The sequence below is a fragment of the Vanacampus margaritifer genome, chromosome 7 (assembly GCF_051991255.1).
Source record: "Vanacampus margaritifer isolate UIUO_Vmar chromosome 7, RoL_Vmar_1.0, whole genome shotgun sequence".
Taxonomy (NCBI): domain Eukaryota; kingdom Metazoa; phylum Chordata; class Actinopteri; order Syngnathiformes; family Syngnathidae; genus Vanacampus; species Vanacampus margaritifer.
In genome coordinates, this window is record NC_135438.1 from 7,889,239 (window position 1) to 7,907,553 (window position 18,315).

At 39.2% G+C, this 18,315-nt stretch overlaps 1 protein-coding gene across 3 annotated transcripts in view; it reads left to right on the forward strand.

The window, feature by feature from the left end:
* The window catches only part of sdk1b (sidekick cell adhesion molecule 1b), a 278,501-nt gene that overhangs the window by 215,413 nt on the left and 44,773 nt on the right, over window positions 1–18,315 (forward strand). For 2 of the 3 annotated variants that reach the window (XM_077570575.1, XM_077570574.1), the window contains 4 exons: window positions 250–365; window positions 6,000–6,195; window positions 9,587–9,685; window positions 11,727–11,918. In XM_077570575.1, the coding sequence (XP_077426701.1) occupies window positions 250–365; window positions 6,000–6,195; window positions 9,587–9,685; window positions 11,727–11,918 (603 nt within the window). Of the gene's footprint in view, window positions 1–249; window positions 366–5,383; window positions 5,500–5,999; window positions 6,196–9,586; window positions 9,686–11,726; window positions 11,919–18,315 lie in introns of those variants that run through there. The other variant, XM_077570576.1, reaches the window with a different exon arrangement.

Below are 18,315 nucleotides of genomic sequence, written 5' to 3' on the forward strand. Positions count from 1 at the left end.
GGTTCTTAATGAGAAGTGGTGCCATTTTGCAGTGAGGCTAACATTCACTATTTGCCAGTCAGCCAGTAATGGCAGTTTTCATATATCTGCATTAGGAACCTATTTGTCATCTAAAAATGATTTCATTTTCTCAGCCGCCAGCATACATTTGTGCAGTGTGTATTCCGTTTCTGATGTGTGTGTGTGTGTGTCTCATCCTGTCCTTTTGACGAACCACCGCAGCTAAATATGGTGTGTGTGTGTGTGTAGTTCCCACAGCTCCTCCACAGGAAGTGGAAGTCGTCGCTATCAACTCCACCACAATCCGCTTCACATGGAACCCGCCGCCTCAGCAGTTCATCAACGGCATCAACCAGGGATATAAGGTAAACAATGCCATCAAAGCGGTGACATGGTAAAAGTGCAAAAAGTGTACTTAAAAAAAAAAAAAAAAACTTTTAAGTGATGTCATTGTCTAATTCAATCCTAATGCCAAAATGAGCAATTTGATTAAAAGGCGAGACGAAAGTAGCAATGTTTTAATAATACCGAGGTCACAAGTATAACCCACGAGCCCCCTTTTGGCCTGGATATAATTATACAGCTCATAATAGTGTGTAATATATTTAAATTTTATAAAGGTTACTCAATATTTTAATAAGCTGCCTTGGACTTTTTTTGCACATTCATTCAAATATGATACATAGAAAAACCCTTGTTCATTAGTCATAGGGGTCATTTGGGCTTATGGACGATGGTGAGAGTTTTAATAAAAGTATTATGCAGTAGTTGCTTGAGATACAAGTGACCCAACAATGATTTTTTTGATAATTTTTTTTTTAGGTATGAGACATGTATCATTGATCTTTTTCTTTTAATTCTTTCTTTTTTTTTTTTTTGCTTTGAGATCCGGGCACTGTATGGTGCGCGGTGAACTCGGGTGGTGGGTTGACCCGAGTGGCAGTGAACTCGGGTCAACCCACTTCACAATATGCAGCAGTTTGGCTAATAATTTTATTTTCTAGACACTCAAAGACGCTTTACAATGGAACGGATACATTATTCATGCACTCACACTCTGGTGGCAGTAAACGACTTTAGTAGCCACAGCTGCCCTGGGGCAGGCTGACGGAAGCGTGGCTGCCAGTGTGCGCCTACGGCCCCTCCGACCACCGCCAAACATTCGCACCTTCCATACACCGGTGTGAGAAGCGCAGGAGGCAATGTGTGTGAAGTGCCTTGCCCAAGTACACAACGGCACATGACTCTACACCCTGAGCCACGGCCGCCACCAATAATAAGCAATTAAGCAAGTAAGCAACCTGTTTAAATTCACCGTCCAACTAAACATAAAACAGAGAACTACTAAGCGCGTATTTACAACTCGACTAATTGCTTCTTATATGAATCGCGATTCTCATTTACTACGATTCAGAATCGATTTTAAATGTCCCAAAATCGATTTTATTCTGTTCATGTTGTAACCGGTTTGGCCACTTAGGGGCAGTGTGGTTCCATGCGGTCTAATACACTGTTAAGTTGTAGCCTCATTAAAGTGTAGAAGCAAAAAGTCACGATCACGTTATTTCAATAAAAGTTTTTTTTTTTTTTTCAGCGTGGAGCCGTTCTTTTGAGTGACAAAAGTGCCGCGAGTAGCGCGCTAATTAGCATTAGCGTGTCAGACTGGAGTAGATCATTACAATTCCTTGCACATCTATAGATTGAAGCAAAAAATCATTGTCAATCAAATCATTTTGAATCAAAAATCGTTCTTAATCGAAAATCAAATCGCAGACCCAAGAATTAGAATCGAATCGTGAGACATTCAAAGATTCCCACCCCTAGTGTCCATGTGCTTTCCTCCACAGAGCGATTACATCCAAAGCACCAAATTTTCCGTTCACTTGTCTCGGTCTAACTTCTCCATTTGTTATGCTGTTTTACTCATCAGTCTTCCGGGGTTGTAAACGATCACCGTTGGAAACTAGATCTGTCATTTGGACGGCAAGACAATATTTGCCGTCGTCAAGTTAATCTCCATTTAATGCAAGTAGTCATTTGTATCAGCTCGCAGTACTCATTTTTTAAATTTGGTTTTGATGAAGGTATAACTTGAGTAAAAAGAGAAGAGTGGTTGGTAGAGCCGCCTCACAAAGCGGTATATTAGTTATTTCTTATTCACAGATACTTTCCTTTTGAGTGGAAAATGCACATATGGAAATGCAGCATGGATTTCAAACCAAAAGTGCTTTAAAAGCAGACACTGTCAAGGAAAAACACATAAAAGAGAAACAGCATGTGCCACAAGAGCATGTAAATTTTTTTTTAAAAAAATCTAAATTGTTGGCAATTTCTCTCCATTAGTCACATTTGTAGAAGCAGGCCCATCTGTGGTGGCGTCAACTCAACTGCGATGTTCCGTTTCTTCTGTCATGAATAGTCAAAAACAGGAGGTGGTGCGACTTTTAAGCTTCTAAAGGTGAACTTGGCCTGTTCAAAATGGCAACGCTGTGATTTATGTCCGGCGCCCGTACCTGCTTGCGACGAGCACTCTTCAGTGAATTGAACTCGCCTCACATCTCCGGTCCTGGATCAACATGTAACTATAGCAACAGTGGGACCGATCCCTTTTGGCAGCCTTTAAATAAAAAACTGAGGCGGGGAGGGACTTGCATCAGATGCTCAGGGTGCCAAATCAGCACTCTTTTACTGCGCCCAAACGGTACTACGGCGATAATAAAGGACAATAGAAGGCCTTATCTTGCCACGGCAGGCCCTGGCTGCAGTGCGGCACCCCGAGGCGTGGAGAAAAAACGCCACCCCAACGTGTCACCGGCGTTCTCGCTAAATGGTGGTCAGTGGCGTATTGAAGTTGGTGATTGGAGTAACAATTAAGACTTACGACCGTGCTTGTGAAGTGCTTCTCGAGGTTTCCTCATTTGGTAAACAGCATTTAACGCGGTGTAACTTTCTGTGTAATGTTATAATATGGACACTTGTGACTTAAAGTCCAGTGTGGTCTACTGCATAAGGTACTTTTTTTATTGAGTGGGCGTGGCTTACATTTACTAGGGGGCACTCAATCATCTGGAAATGATTGTATTATGTTTTTAAATTCATATTTACAATACAGTGTTTTAATTATTTTAAAGGGGAAGTCAACCTTAAACATTATCTTGACAATAATATGTTGTATGTGATCTCACTTGTCTAAACATGACATTCTGATTAATATTACATTTGTGGAATATGAGTTATGAAGATCCAGCAAAATCCAGCCATTTTTATCCATGTCAGGGGACGGCCATTTTGCCACTTGCTGTCGACTGAAGATGACATCACAGTTGCTTAGGGCTCAGGCTACAACCAATCATAGCTCACCTGTTTTCTGAAGCTGGAATGTGATTGGTTGTTACCTGAGAACTAAGCAACTGTGATGTCATTTTCACTCGACAACAAATGGCAAAATGGCCGCCTTCTGATATTGAGGAAAAACTGCTGCATTTTGCTGCTTAACCCATTCAGACCTACATTTTTTCTGCTGGGCATTTTTTTCCCCCACTTAAGATCAACATGGGGGTGAAAAAAAACATTTGGGGGTTATCTCATGTTTTTGTTTGTTACAATGGACGCCATGATAGTATGGCGGTAACGTGTTGTAAACTTACCAAGCTTATTTGTAACGTTTACATTTTTAATATGAACATCGTGCAAATCAACTTGAGATTGTTATTGGTTAGCTCGGATCCAATCATGAGCCAGAAGTGTTGGCATCATCCAAATGATGCATTTTTATTGGTTTTAACACTCAAATACCATCATTGGGTCTGAAGGGGTTAACTTTACAATCCCTTAACGCAATATAACCCACAATACTGTATTTAGACGAGTGGGACTGCATAGAACATATTATCTCTTTGACTGCCAAAAACATTAAATAACGTTTAGTAAAATCCCATGGAAGAGTGCCAAAGACGTTAAAATACGTTTTATTTTGTTTTGTTTTTTTCAAAACAGAGGTGAAACTAACCATTTTCTATTGTTGATTACTGAAAAACGGAATAAGGTAGAAACAAACTTTTTCCTCTGATGAAAGATGAGAGTTCAATCTTGCATTTGGTAGTATGTGTGTTTCCATAGTCCAAACACATCATTTTCTGTGGCCCTTGAAAGATCAGTCAAAAATGCTTAAATCGGCTGGCACCCTCGGCATCCCTTTTCTAAAAACGTCTGGCAGTCAAAGAGTTAATTTGTCAACATTTTTTTGGGGTTGACTTTTTTTGTCATACTGTCAGCCATGAAATAAGCGATTGTTTTGCCTCTTTGCAGGTGACGCTATCGAGCAGCATAATCCCAAGTATAATGATCGAGTAAATTGACGTGTTCAGATTAAAGCTGTCGACGCGCTGCCGGCTGTGGACACGGCAGCTCATAATTAATAATTTGGCTTTCAAAGAGACTGCGTAAAGAAATCCATGCTGCAATAAGATGGGATCTAATGGAGCGCAGTGTATCCCGGAGGAAGCCCTGCTCATTATTGATAGCACGTGCTACTTTTCTCTTATCAACAGTTTGTTCGCGTAATCGTTGATCGTTCACACCTGAGAAGTGCAATTAAGATATCTCAACACGCTGCGAACACAATGCATCTCGCCTCACAAGCGATTACTCGCCGCTTTGATTTGCTCCACCGCTGGTTGTGCAACGACAAATGTAAATGTGCACCCGGCAGGAATATAGCATTAATGCATCATTTAGATTTCCATTAGAATGCTATTTTCACACGGCGCGGCATCGACCCGCCCGCTAATTCATTGTCAGTGGGCGGGCAGGTAGGGAGATGCGATTCGACAGATGGGAGCGGCAAACGGGCGCGCGAGACCGCTCGGCTGCCAGGCGGGAAATTTCTGAAGGAGAAGTAACGGAGGAAAGACGGAGATGATCCCTTGTCACGATTTACTGTATCGACCAGCACAGTTACCGTCATAGAAAAAAAAAATGTAAAACTAAGTGCTAAAGCTGGCCCATATCTGATTTTTCTTTTGGCTGATAATACAAACACAATTCCCCAAAAAAAGTTGGGACACTATACAAATTGTGAATAAAAACGGAATGCAATTATGTGAAAGTGCCAAATTTTAATATTTTGTTTAGAGTACAACATAGATGACAGGCCAAAACTTTAAACTGAGAAAATGTATCATTTTAAGGGAAATTAAAATTTCATGGTGCCAACAAATCTAAAAAAAAAAATTAAAATAAAAAGTTGGGACAGGTAGAAATAAGAGGCTAAGTCAATTACACTTAAAAAAATAAATAAATAACAGCTGGAAGACCAGTTATCACTAATGAGCGCATCATAAAGGGGGGAGGTGCAACAAAGAAAGCCCAAGACAGTTGAACAGTTAGAGAGGCGCGTGTTAGACAAGAATGGGACAGCGTTCCTTATCTCCAAACTTGAGAAACTTGTCTCCTCGATCCCCAGACGTTTGCAGGAAGAAGAGGGGATGCCTCACAGTGGTGAGAGTGGCCCAACTTTTTTGACATTTGTTGACACCATGGAATTTAAAATCAACATAGTTTTCCCTTCAAATGATACATTTTCTCAGTTTAAACTTTTGACCAGTTCTCTATGTTCTATTCTGAATAAAATATAAACATTTGGCACTGCCACATAATTGCATTCAGTTTTTATTCACAATCTGTATAGTTGATACTTTTTGAGGAATTGAGTTTGTAAATATTAAACGTAAAACGTTCCTCTTGCCCATAAGAGCAAAATCCTGACAAAAAAAGCAGCCAGGTTGTCGTTATGCGTACCCGCCATTAGCTTCACTCAAGACTTAAAATGGTCCTTTGATTAGATTTTTTTCTCTTTGTGCCCTAATGAGAAAATGGAGGAATGAAAACGGATGGCGGATGACCTCCGGCGCATTGTCTGCACAAGTTCCGTTCCCGATGGTAATCTAGATGAACTTTAAATATTAACATTTTTGGCTTTCTCCCCTGCCCTGCTGTAGCTGCTGGTGTGGCCGGAACAAGCTCCGGAGGACGTCACCGTGGTAACCATCACCCCGGACTACCCCAGCTCGCGCCACACGGGTCTGGTCAACGGGCTGAAGAAATTCACCTGGTACTTCGGCTCCATCCTTTGCTTCACAACACCCGGAGACGGACCACGCAGCCCCCCCACTATGCTCCAAACACATGAGGACAGTGAGTATTTTCAAATGGATCCGTGTTGAATGAAGTCCCACTTCTTTTAAAAAAAAAAAAACCTTCCGAGTGTCAGTAAGGTGGGGGCTTTAGGACCCAGATGCGGGAAGGCAGAGCGAGGAGGCAGAGGTGTAGTCCACAAGAAGGATTTAATTTCTATTCAAAAAAGGATCTTCCAAAGTACAAAATAAAATTGATCTAACAAAACATGAAGCAAAACATGATGAAACAACTTAGGAAAAACTAACAGCATGACAAGGTAAATGACGAGGGGCAAAACCGGGCAGCGTGACGTGGCGAATGACTTACGACAGTGGCAACAATGAACCGACACAGACAGGGGGGAGACAACCGACTAAATACACCAACACTAATGACATAACAAGACACACCTGGCTGAGGGCACTGATTGGATGACACATGAGGGTAATGGGGAAAGGTGGACACAATCAGGGTTGACACAGACACCAAACAAGGAAGGGCAAGTGACCTGAAACGAGAGGAGTCAGACTTTTCACAATAAAACAGGAAATGACAAGACAAGGGGAAAACACAAGGAAAACAGAAGCTAAACATGACAGGGAGTAAACAAGACTGAAAATAAACATGACACCGAGTAATAATGCAAATGTTTACCTCTGCCAAGGAGCCCATGCTTCATCAATTCCATATGTTTCAATTGCTTGGTTTTTCTTGCTGTTTGTCCTCAATAGGCTGAGTGATTAGTTAAAAAAAAAATATAAGAACATGCAACAAACCATATCAAGTCACATCTCAAATTAAAGGCCCTGGTGAGCGTATTCTGGATCTGGAATTATTTTTGTTAGTATATCTTAATCAAATATGGCAAATTTGTGATGCTCACCCGGAAAGGCTTTTAATGGCCTATAAATTTCACAAGATAGCAGCAAAGTACTTTTTTTTTCCGTTAAACAAGCCTGACTAAATGAAGCTCCTCACCTCAACATAGATCTTTCGCTCTAACATGTCACAAGATGGCGCCAAAGTAATGTTTCTATATCATACTTGGCTTTTCCCTGAGCAGCGCAACAGTGAATAGGTGAGTTTTTCAGCAAATAACGGATATGTCCCCCCCCCCCCCAAATATTTTTTTTATACTTGCGAACTTACTTTCTCGAGTTTAGATTCTTTATACTGGGTCAATATTTCCTGAAGGTTCTCTTTTATATCCACTTGGAGAAGGCCACACAAATCCCAAATCAAACTTGGGATAAAAAAATGTGTGTGTGTGTGTGTGTGCGTGTGTGTGTGTGTGTGTGTGTCTGTGTGTGTGTGCGTGTGCGCGCGTGTCTGTGTGTGTGTGCGTGTGCGCGCGTGTCTGTGTGTGTGTGTGTGTGTGTGCTGGGTCAGAAGCTGAACAAACAAACAAACAAAAATGCCATCCAGATTGCACATTTGGAAGCAAAATGAATCAAACCTGCTTAATCCAATTTAACATATTCGGCGGGTGTGTATATCTGTCCAATCTCATCAGATCAGTTAGTAATTCGATCGTATTAGGTTTCGGTCCCATGATTCCGAGGAAAATTGCGGACTTGGATCAAACTTTCCCTGCTAAGTCAAAGTGATTTTGCAAATAACAATTATTTAAGTCTTGCTGGAGGTCTGGTCACTTCTTTTAAACATGTACCAGTCTTTATTGCACACAAGGATCCCTTGTTTAGATTTCCATTCACCGTCAATTGAAAAACAAGGTACTTTGTGTCACAAGTTTCAAGGCTTCTTGAGTTTTTGTTTTGTTTGTTTGTTGGTTTTTAGATAGGCCTATGACAAGTCTGCTAGCTTAATGCTAACACACAATCCGAAACACTTTTAGACGGGATAATGAAACTAGCATCAAAGTTGCGTAATGAGTTTTTTTTAACAATCGTCACATATGTGCTAGCACCACATGCAATTAACAGACAAAAATACACCCTCACAAAATATTCTTTATTATCTGCGAAGAACAACCAATATTGTTGAAGCTTAGTTGTGACAGGCTACTATTTTAGCATCAAATATACAGTATGTGTTTGGCTGTATATAGTATACTGCCCCCTGGAGGCCAAGATGCACACACCAGAATGAACAGCACGTTACCCCACCCAGTGTGCAAACGTTTTAATTATTTACATTGTGTTCGTTTATTTTATAACGACAGCCCGTAGAACTGATATTGCTATTGTTCTTATTATAAAACAATTGCTGCTTCTTTTTTTTTTGTTGCACTTTGGAGTCGAATCACTTGTGTCTAAAATAATATTTCCTCATTGAAAAGAATGGATGTGCCATTAATCTAATCCAGTACAACAGAAAAGCAGCAAATATATATATATAAAAATATATATATATATAAAAAATATATATATATATATATATATATATATATTTATTTATTTATTTATATATATATTTTTATATATATATATATATATATATATATATATATATATATATATATATATATATATATTTAGATAGATATTTATTTATTTAAATATATATTTATATATATATATTTATTTATATAATTTGTTTTTTGTCGATATATACATACATTTAATAAATAAAAGTATATAAATGCATACATGCATCTTCAGGCATGCCTTTATTTATCGCCGACTGTTACGTGTGTCAAGACATTGTCCACCGCTGCTCCACCGCATGCGCCGAGCGAGTACGCACACGTCACTGTCAAGTCAACACAATAGCCACCGGCGGTCCGACAAGCCATTATGAGCAAGCAGCAATTATTGAGCGGGGAGAATTCTATGAGAAGCCACGTGCACATGCACAAACACACGCACATCTTCACGTAAACGTTGCCTGGCATTGATCAGGTGCTGGGCGTGTTGCGGGGTTAACGGTGGGTGTAATTCTTGCTTGATGATGGCTGTGTGTGTGTGCTTGCGTGCATGTGTGTGTGTGTGTTATTGAATGTCTCAGTTGAACAGCTTAATCGCTCTGCTGGGAGAGGCTTAGAGAGCTATAGATGAGATGAAAAATTGCCGGCACGCATGGACGGACGCGCACGTGTGTGTGTGTGTGTGTGTGTGTGAGCGTGTGTGCAGCGGTGGTCAATGCCGGCATGATTGGTTGGCAGCGTGATAATAGCATGTGCACGACTCTCTGTGTTTTGTGTTTAGCGCAAGCCGACTGTAATATTCTTTGACTTCACATGGTGCCGTATTTATAACGTCTCATTCACAAAGGCTTAGCCATCAAGGCTTAATAATACAGTTTATCCTAAAACGAATGATACCCTGCAAATAGTTTGAGGAGTCAAAAGTTTGTACGATTTTTTTGCTATTTTTGTCATGTTTAAAAAAAATAAAAATAAAATGTAAAACTCTCAATGCTTACTTGAAAATGTAAATATGTTCTACAGCACCTGGGCCTGTCCGTCATTTGAGTTTCACCAAAATCTTGGACACGTCCGTGCAAGTCAGCTGGGCAGAGCCTGAAGAAAAGAACGGCATTGTTATCGGTAAGTTTATCATTTAAAGCTACACTTTTGCCTAAAAATGTCTTTACAATAGCCTTTTTATTTGACCATTTATGACCTTTTGGAAACTTTTTTTTTTAACTAATAGAGTCACACCTTAGCGAGACAGTCCGCCAATAAATACAACCACATAGGTCGTTTTGAAAAGGTGCCAAATTACAACCAAGTGTTGCGTATTTTAGTTTAGCGATCTCTTTTGGCCATGTTAAATAGCGCAAAAAGCGGGACTCAAACCCAGCCCGTCCGGTCCGAAGACATGTGTTTATCTGACTGAGCTACTTGGTCAGTGTTGGCTACATTTTTTGTAGCGGTCTACAACCTGACTGTGATTTTTACTAGTCTCAGCCTTTAGTGTCCCATGTAAAGACGTAACGTGTACTGTGCAATCTCACTGAACGCCTCATCCTAACCCCAAACATTAATCCGTGACGGCCAATAGACATACATGTGAACCCTAAAAGAAACACTGAAGTTATTACTGGCCTGTTAGCTCAGTAAGATGAATGTTTGTTTTCTGACCAGAGGACCTGGGTTCTATTCCTGTTGCTTTTTTTTTTTTTTTTTTGCATTTTAACATGGCTGATAGAACATGGCCAATAGATAGTTTTCAGACTGGATTTGGGTTTGAATTTCCCGCCCTCTGTCTGCGGCTCTGCTGTCATCTGCATAGGGAAAATTTCATTTTCCGGCCACAGGTGGCAGTAGCGATTAATGCTATTATTCCCAACACATTAATGTGCTGTTAAACATAATCAGTCGTGCTGCGGGAAATTTTGACAGTTTCACTCAATTGGTCCGAAATTTATGTATTTAAAACAAATAACGTATCTTAGCTTATTTAGCGCTATAGTGAAAGACCAAGACCATTTATCCATGTCAGAACAATTAAACGCGCTTCCACTAGATGGCAGAATACACCAATAACCAATCACGATGGAAATATTTTTTTGTGTGTGTGTTTGGCCAAACAAATCAATTTAATTTATCAACAGACGACATTGGTGAATTAATTTATTGGATGGATGGATTTATATACTGTATATTTAAAAGTTTTATGCATATAATACCAAAATACATTATGCATGTGTGATGCCGTTTTTGTTTTTTTTTTGGGTCCACTTAAGGTCTTAATCCTTACCTTCTACATTGTAGTATCTGTGACGTTGAATGTGTGTGTGCCTTTAAAAGGCAGGCACGGCTTGTTTGAGTGATTTAAAAGTCAGCGACTGAAAATGTAGAGCGGGCCGACTGTTCACTTGCCAAACCATAAGTCATTCTTCGTGTCGAGTGACGGCATCAGTTGAGGCCCTCAGCTTTGTTTACTGTGTTTTATTCTTATTTGTCTGCTGTTTGGGACCCATGCAGTGCCCGATGAGTCCCTCTGAGTTTGTGTGCAAGCGATTCATCACCCTGCTAATCTCTACTCTGTGCAGCTTGTCTCCTCACATTATCTCCAACACGGCCTCAGCCGGCCGCGTCGCGGCGCGCGCGCCACACACGCTTCACACGTCTTCATCTCTCTTTGAGATGTTTTACAACTTGGTCACAGTGGCGGGAATGGTGCGGGAATTCCTTTGCACTGTTCCCTTCACTGACCAGACACCTCCAAGTGTAATCACACAAGATGGTGGCACTTTCGTACGCGTCTTAATCACCACGCAGAGTGTAAGAGGACTTTTTCAATCAAGGTCACCGCGCACATTATTCTTTTATCCTCTACTTGCTTTTCATCCTGCGCCTTTGTGAGCAGGAGGGACCCACGAGGGACCGCGCATTCTCTCCTGGGCTTCACACAAACAGGAATACGGCTTTCACTTTCACACACACATGTTTGAAGTTGCCAGAGTGTGATGTATGACTGTGAAGATGTGATGGGACAGACACAGATTTAGACTGTGGTTACTTCTTCTTTTTTTTTCTATTTATTTATTTATTTATTTAATTTGCCTCAGTATGGCAAAAATCTTGCACTCGCGTGTCAAATGTCCAAGCGGGCCATTTCATCACGGCGTGCGTCCCGTAGGCTACATGCTGTGGTGGGAGGCGTCCGGCGTGCAGTCCAGGCGTGAGGAGCGAGCCCTGACCAACTCCACGCTGCAGTACCAGCTCACGGGCCTCACTTCCACCACCACGTACAGGCTGAAGGTGGCCGCGCTCACCGCCGCCGGACGGGGCGTGGTCACGCCGGCCAACATCTCCACCGGCGTGCCTCCAGGTACGACAGATTTAACTGTGGCGTAAATGTGTGGAAATGAATGGCTTGGAATACGGCTGGTATTAATTATAAAGTATGATAACTATTGGAAAAAATCCAAATGCCTTTTCATTGTTTTTTTTAACATATCAAATAAATCTCATGATTAACCTTCAAAGAGTTATATTAAAAAAGTTTAACCAACCAAAAAATATTTTTAAATAATTAGCATTAGCAGTTAATAATTCACCATTCAAAGGCAAAATACAATTTAAGTCATTAAAAAAAGGGGTGGGGGGGGGCGTAATTTGTAACCTGAATTTAAAAGCATTTACACTTGGGGCTAAATTCAATTCTGTTTGCAGCTTATTCCTTTTTTTTTTTTTCTTTTTTTTTTCAGGAGAGCTCAGTATTGTTCATTCGATTTGACATCATCATTGCTCTCCTTTTTTAAAAAAAAAAAATGTTTTTTTTTCCTTTCTCTCTTTTTTTTTTTTAAATATATATACATATATATACATATACACACACACACACACATATATATATATATATATATATATATATATATATATATATATTTTTTTTTTTCTTGTATGTGGGTGAGCATGTGCGTGTGCGTGCGTGCGTGTGTGTATTCATCAGTTCACCTAAAGCCCATTAAAAAAAAATCCCATACTAATAATATAATATAATAATAAATTGCCAAATGCGGAAACATCAATGTAAGTTATCACGATGTGGTGGCTCTCGCTAACAGACAGAATTAAGTAACCAGAATTAGGTTAAAAAATGTTATATACGTAGACCATGTTTCTATAAATTTTGATATTTGGTTTTTATTTGAGGCAGATATTTTTTCCATTAAAATGTGATTTATGAGGAGGTTAGACCATTGGTCGATATTCAGAGTTTGTTTATTTTTCCATTTAACAAGAATTGTTTTTTTAGCGATAGTAAGGGCTACAAGTGTAGATTGAAATTGTTTATGTGGTAAGTCAGTTGTTGTTAGGTCACCTAGCAAACACAAGTTTGGAGATAAAGGTATCCTACAGTCCAAAATAGCGGAAAGTTTTTCTAAGACTTTAGTCCTTATAGCTTATTCCTTTTGCATGCAGCATAACAGCTGACTGCTGTTTCACCATGTTTGCTTTGAACTCTGTTGACCTCAGAACCCCACTGGGTTTATATTCCAAAAGCATTTATTTTTATGTATTCAGGGCTTAAACCATTGAAGTGATTTATAGACCTATCATAAATTGAAAATATTTTCTTCAGCTGACTAGGAGCCAGTGTAAAGAAAGGACTGTATTAATATGGGACACATCATTTGTATGAAGAATAAAATATTTCAAAGCACTGTTGTCCATTGATATTTCTATTTAGAGGGACTTTAATTAAGTCTAAATAATAATGGTGTGTTTCCTATTATTTATGAGTTCATGTAAGAAGGAAGACAACAAGCTGTGATAAAATGTTATCATTGTGAGCAATTGGATGGAAATGGCAGGAATCACCCATAAAATCTGACCTTAAAAATGAGGAAAAAATGGTCGACCTTCCATTTGTTTGGATTTGAATCTATTTTATTCGTAACAAATGAATAAGATAATACTGAATTAAAAATCAAAATGTTCACACGCTAGAACATTTTACTTATGTAAATCTCTGCCAGTGTGTACATTTTCTCTTTTTTTTTTCCTTCTTTTTTTTTTTTTTCTTCTGGAGAGCTCAGTATTGTTCATTCGGTAATTTTACCGATTTGACATGTCATCATCATTGCTCTCTTTATTTTTATTTTATTTTTTTTATATATATTTTTATTTTATTTTTAAAAAATTTTGTATGTGGGTGAATATGTGTATGTGGTGTGTGTGTGTGTGTGCGTGCGTGCGAGTGAGTGTGTATTCAGTGTGTACATTTTCTAATGATCACAACATTCTTCGGAAATCGCAATGCCCCATCAGTAGTGATCTATTTTTAGAACAGGTGCGCGAGTTACTCATGTGGTCCCATGTAGATGCTGGTTCGAAATTAGAGCCATAGTGCAACTCAAACTCTAAAAATATCAGTCACATCTACCTCAAATAAACTAGGATAATTAAGACTTGCGCGCTCCATTATAGTCTTTATTTGTTCATTTCTGTATCGTCCTCATCCATGGAAGCTCATGAATCATCAGCCTTGAGTCAGAGCAACACACAGAATTTGTGATTTCCAGCATCTCTCTCCGAGAGAACTTTGCTTCAGTGAGCCCGCTGCGTTAGCGTGATTGCACTTGTTCAGATCATCAGCAGTCATTCTACAAGCAGACTCACTTTAAATGTCTGCGGCTGGACAGACAAGAGGTCATCAAAAGCGCTAAAAAGAAGAGAAAAAAAAGTTCGTCGAAAACCATAATGAGGCAGGACAAAATTTGTCCTAAAGGCAGTGAGACTTAACAAGGAAGTGGAGGAGTGTGGAAGTGAAACCCGGCTCATACAGCAGGATTTGCGTGTGTGACTGTGTGTGTGCGCGCGCACACTTTTCTGATGACTAATTCATGAATAAAAGCAGGAAGAGTGAGAGCAAGATGAATGCAGACAAGTTCTTAGATTCACAGGATATTCATTAATTCATGAAAGCAAAACTAGTCAAAGAACGACAAGGGCCAAAGGATTAAAGATGCTCAAACGGAACAAAAGAATGACCAGAGAGACTTGGGATTCCTGGAATCTTATCTTGTTTCTCTATTCATGTATTCATGAAGTTCACTGCATTTGATCATTCATCACAGCCGGCCGCCCGGTGTCAACATCATCATCACAACACCGGCTTACAGTTGTCCTTTTTGTCGCGCTCACGAGCACGTCGCCAATCCGATCGTGATACACCAAGAATCCCTCTCTGTATTTTTTTTTTTTTTAATACTTATCCATCTGACAAATGATTAAATATATATACCAGGCTATTCCAATCTGTATTCTGCCACGTTGGCAAAAAAAAAAAACTGCGGCAGAATTGTACGGATCAGCGCTGATCACGGGAGACCACTTAGAGCGTCCACAGATATCAAGTATTCGCCCAACATAGTTTTGAAGTGCTCGCCCTTGTTGAGATTGAGTGAGGCGATCCTCCGCGAAATGGAATGAGATTTTTTTTTTTTTTTCCTGCGCTTTGCCGACTGACATTTTATTAACAGAAACAAGCTCGTACATATATTGCCAGTGTTTCGCCTGCCAGGCATGATTCCAGCAGCTGTCAGTGAAGAAGCCGGCTAACTTTTAATATGTCCTTTCAGTTGTGCAAATTAAAAGCGTATCATTGGTGTGTAATGTATTCTAACTAATAACTGGCAAAAATAATAGCATGCCTTTGAACTGAATAAGACATGCAATTATATATTCGCTGCAAATTGTCTCATTGAGCTCACTGGCCATAACATTACGTGCGTCTGCATTTCATTTCATCCCATACAATTAAAAGATCTGTAATAATAATGATATTTTGCAAGCGATGCAGTAATGCAACACTGTGTGCACTTTTTTTTATCGTTATTATTATTGTAGTTCAAGTGCTTCATTGAACTGTACATCAAACTGAGGGTTAGCTAGCGTTGTCATTAGTTTGAGTATTTGTATACATTGGATGTATGTACGCATAGAGTTAGGTAAGTATATCCAGTGGATATAAAAAGTCTACACACCCCTGTTCAGGTGCCGTTTTTTTGTGAAATAGAAAAATGAAGCCCGGATAAATCATTGTAAAACCTTTTCCACCATTAGTAATGTTGTTAGGTAGGCATCCAGCAGATATAAAAAGTCTACACACCCACATGCCAGGGTTTGGCAATGTAGAAAAATGTAGGGATGGGTGTCTACCGATACCAGGTATCAGTATTGGACCGATACCTGGCCTGGACTTTTTCTGGCCACTGGATTATTAGTTTTGTTTTATTTATTTATTTATTTGTTTAAAATTGTTTTATTGTGTGTTCCATACAAAATCGCAATTTTATCAAATAATCAATTTTATTAACAAGTGGAAAAAAGATGAAAGAAAATTGTCATTTTGTTCATGCAATTTTAAGGAAAAATATTACATTAAGATATGTAGGTCTTTTTTTTTTTTTTTATGAATTGATGTTTTTTTTTTTTTTTTTTTTCAGCTCTATGTTTAAAAAGATCTGACTAATAAAGAGTTGAATACATGTACTGGTATCGGTCTGGAAAAAAATACAAAAAATAACATTCCTAGAAAAATGTGACCAAAATAAATCATTTAAAAAGCCTACTAGAACAGCTGAACTTTATTTGGGGCTAATCAGAGGTACTTAAAATGATGGCGGGTGTGTGCGCTGACGCCCATTAACACGAGTTTGTGAGTGATCGGTTAAACGTGAACACAGCCACATTCCAGTTATAAGAGGGTGTGCACACTTTTGCAACCACATTTACGCTATTTTTACTCCCGCTTTGAAAAAGATTTGAAAAGTTCAATTACGTTGCACAGTACAAGCAGTTCAGAAAATGGATGAATGGAGGTTATAAGTCACGTAAAAAAACTGGCATTTGAACAGGGGTGTGTAGACTTTTTATATATCCACTGTAGTTGTTTTTAACCTGGTTAAAAATACATTTGCTTGTTCACTTTTGACATTTTGGGCAACTTGGAGAGGGTGTGGGCAATCACGAGGGCTGGTTGCATTAGCCGCCATTCTGCTGGCGGCAACGGTCCCCTTCATCCGTTATTGCCGCGGAGATGGAGCAATTAACGAGGGTCAAACATGATTAACGAGGCTCGCCGCCCGCCTTTGTCTGGCCCCGATGAACTTACATTGCGCCTCACATTTAATTCATCGCTCGCCGCCAGACATTTATCTTCTCTGCATCGGATGGCCACGTACGTCATATACTTACTAAAAAAATGCTAAGTCATAAAAAGACTTGAAGTTCTTTCTCTTCCTGATTTCAATCTGTTATGTTTCCCTCTTGAAAACAGGGCAGATTGAAAATACCGCGTTCGTGGAATAAGAATTAAACAGAATAATTAATCAATGTCACTTTGTACATAAACAGAAGCTGACTCAGATGATTTGCACTTGTAAAACGAAACAAAATGTTGCCATCTTGGCTTTAGTTCCATTTTGAAGTCTCCCAAAGCCGCAAGTGGTCATTTACGAGCGCACGGCAGCCAGAAGGTGCAACAAATTGACTCGCGCTATTCCAATCACGTTTAATCAGACTCGCACCTGATTTGCGCATGCTAAGCATTTGCATCCGTGTGCATTCAGGGAAGACTTTTTGAAAAGTTCTTTACAAGTGCAAGTTCACTTCTCTTGTAAAGAACTTTTTTTTTCCCCCAGGTTGTGTGAAAAATGCACCGAAACCGTGATTGAATCACATTTTTGAGCCTCTACCGCTTTCTGACCACTCTACTTATTTTCTCGATCCTATTTACATATAGAAAGCACAAGACAAAAAAAAAAAGCTATCTTAGGGGGAGGCTGTCTCGGGCAACCTTTATAATCTTATATTCAGCTATAAACATTCCAAAAATGTCGTGGGTGAGAAACAAGAGATGCTTCATATACATCACACATCAGGATTTGAGGTCCTGCTGAGATTATAAACATCGTTCCATTTTTACCCAGGCCTCACTTCTGCCTTTAATTTACTATTGAATAAATTGGTTTTCCTTGGAGGCGCACTCGCACGTTAGACTCACAAATCTCCAGCCGGGTGGATACATCCAGTTACGGCGTGCGTATCAGTGAACGCTCATTTTGGAACGCCATGGTGTAGTGACCACAAGAATAAGATAGAAGTGCAAACAAATGCAAAAATACACATTGTTTTTGTTTTGTTTTTATCAAAATTGTGCATGTTCAGTCCAATGTTGATAATTAAAGAAGCACATTTCTGTACAGTGTTATCAGAGCACAACGTTAGTGTTATTTGGTACACCACTTCGCCATATTAAACTTCCTTAAAGGGACAGTGTGTGATCTTGTGGTGAACTAATAATTCTTTCATTTTAAAAACCCTCTATTGATTTTAATAATATGAAGGAAAAAAATATGCTCTATCCCATCAACATACATTTTTAAACTCTTTGACTGACAAACGTTATCCGAACAAGCCGATTTCGAGCATTTTCACTTATCTTTCAAGGAAAACAGAATATTGTGTCCGATGACTACGTAAACATGGTGGATAATGAAAAAAAAAAAAGTATGATTCTACCTTATTCCGTTCTTTAGTAATCGCTATTTGAAAATAGGTAATTTTGAGCAACACAAAGCTATAAAGAAAAAAAAAATTCAAGGTGAAAAGAGACGAATTTGATGTTCATTTTGTTCACCATTTTGTCGAATTTGAGGGTGGGAAAAGGTCACATATTATTTTTTAATGAACTCATTCACTCGCAGCCGTTTTCG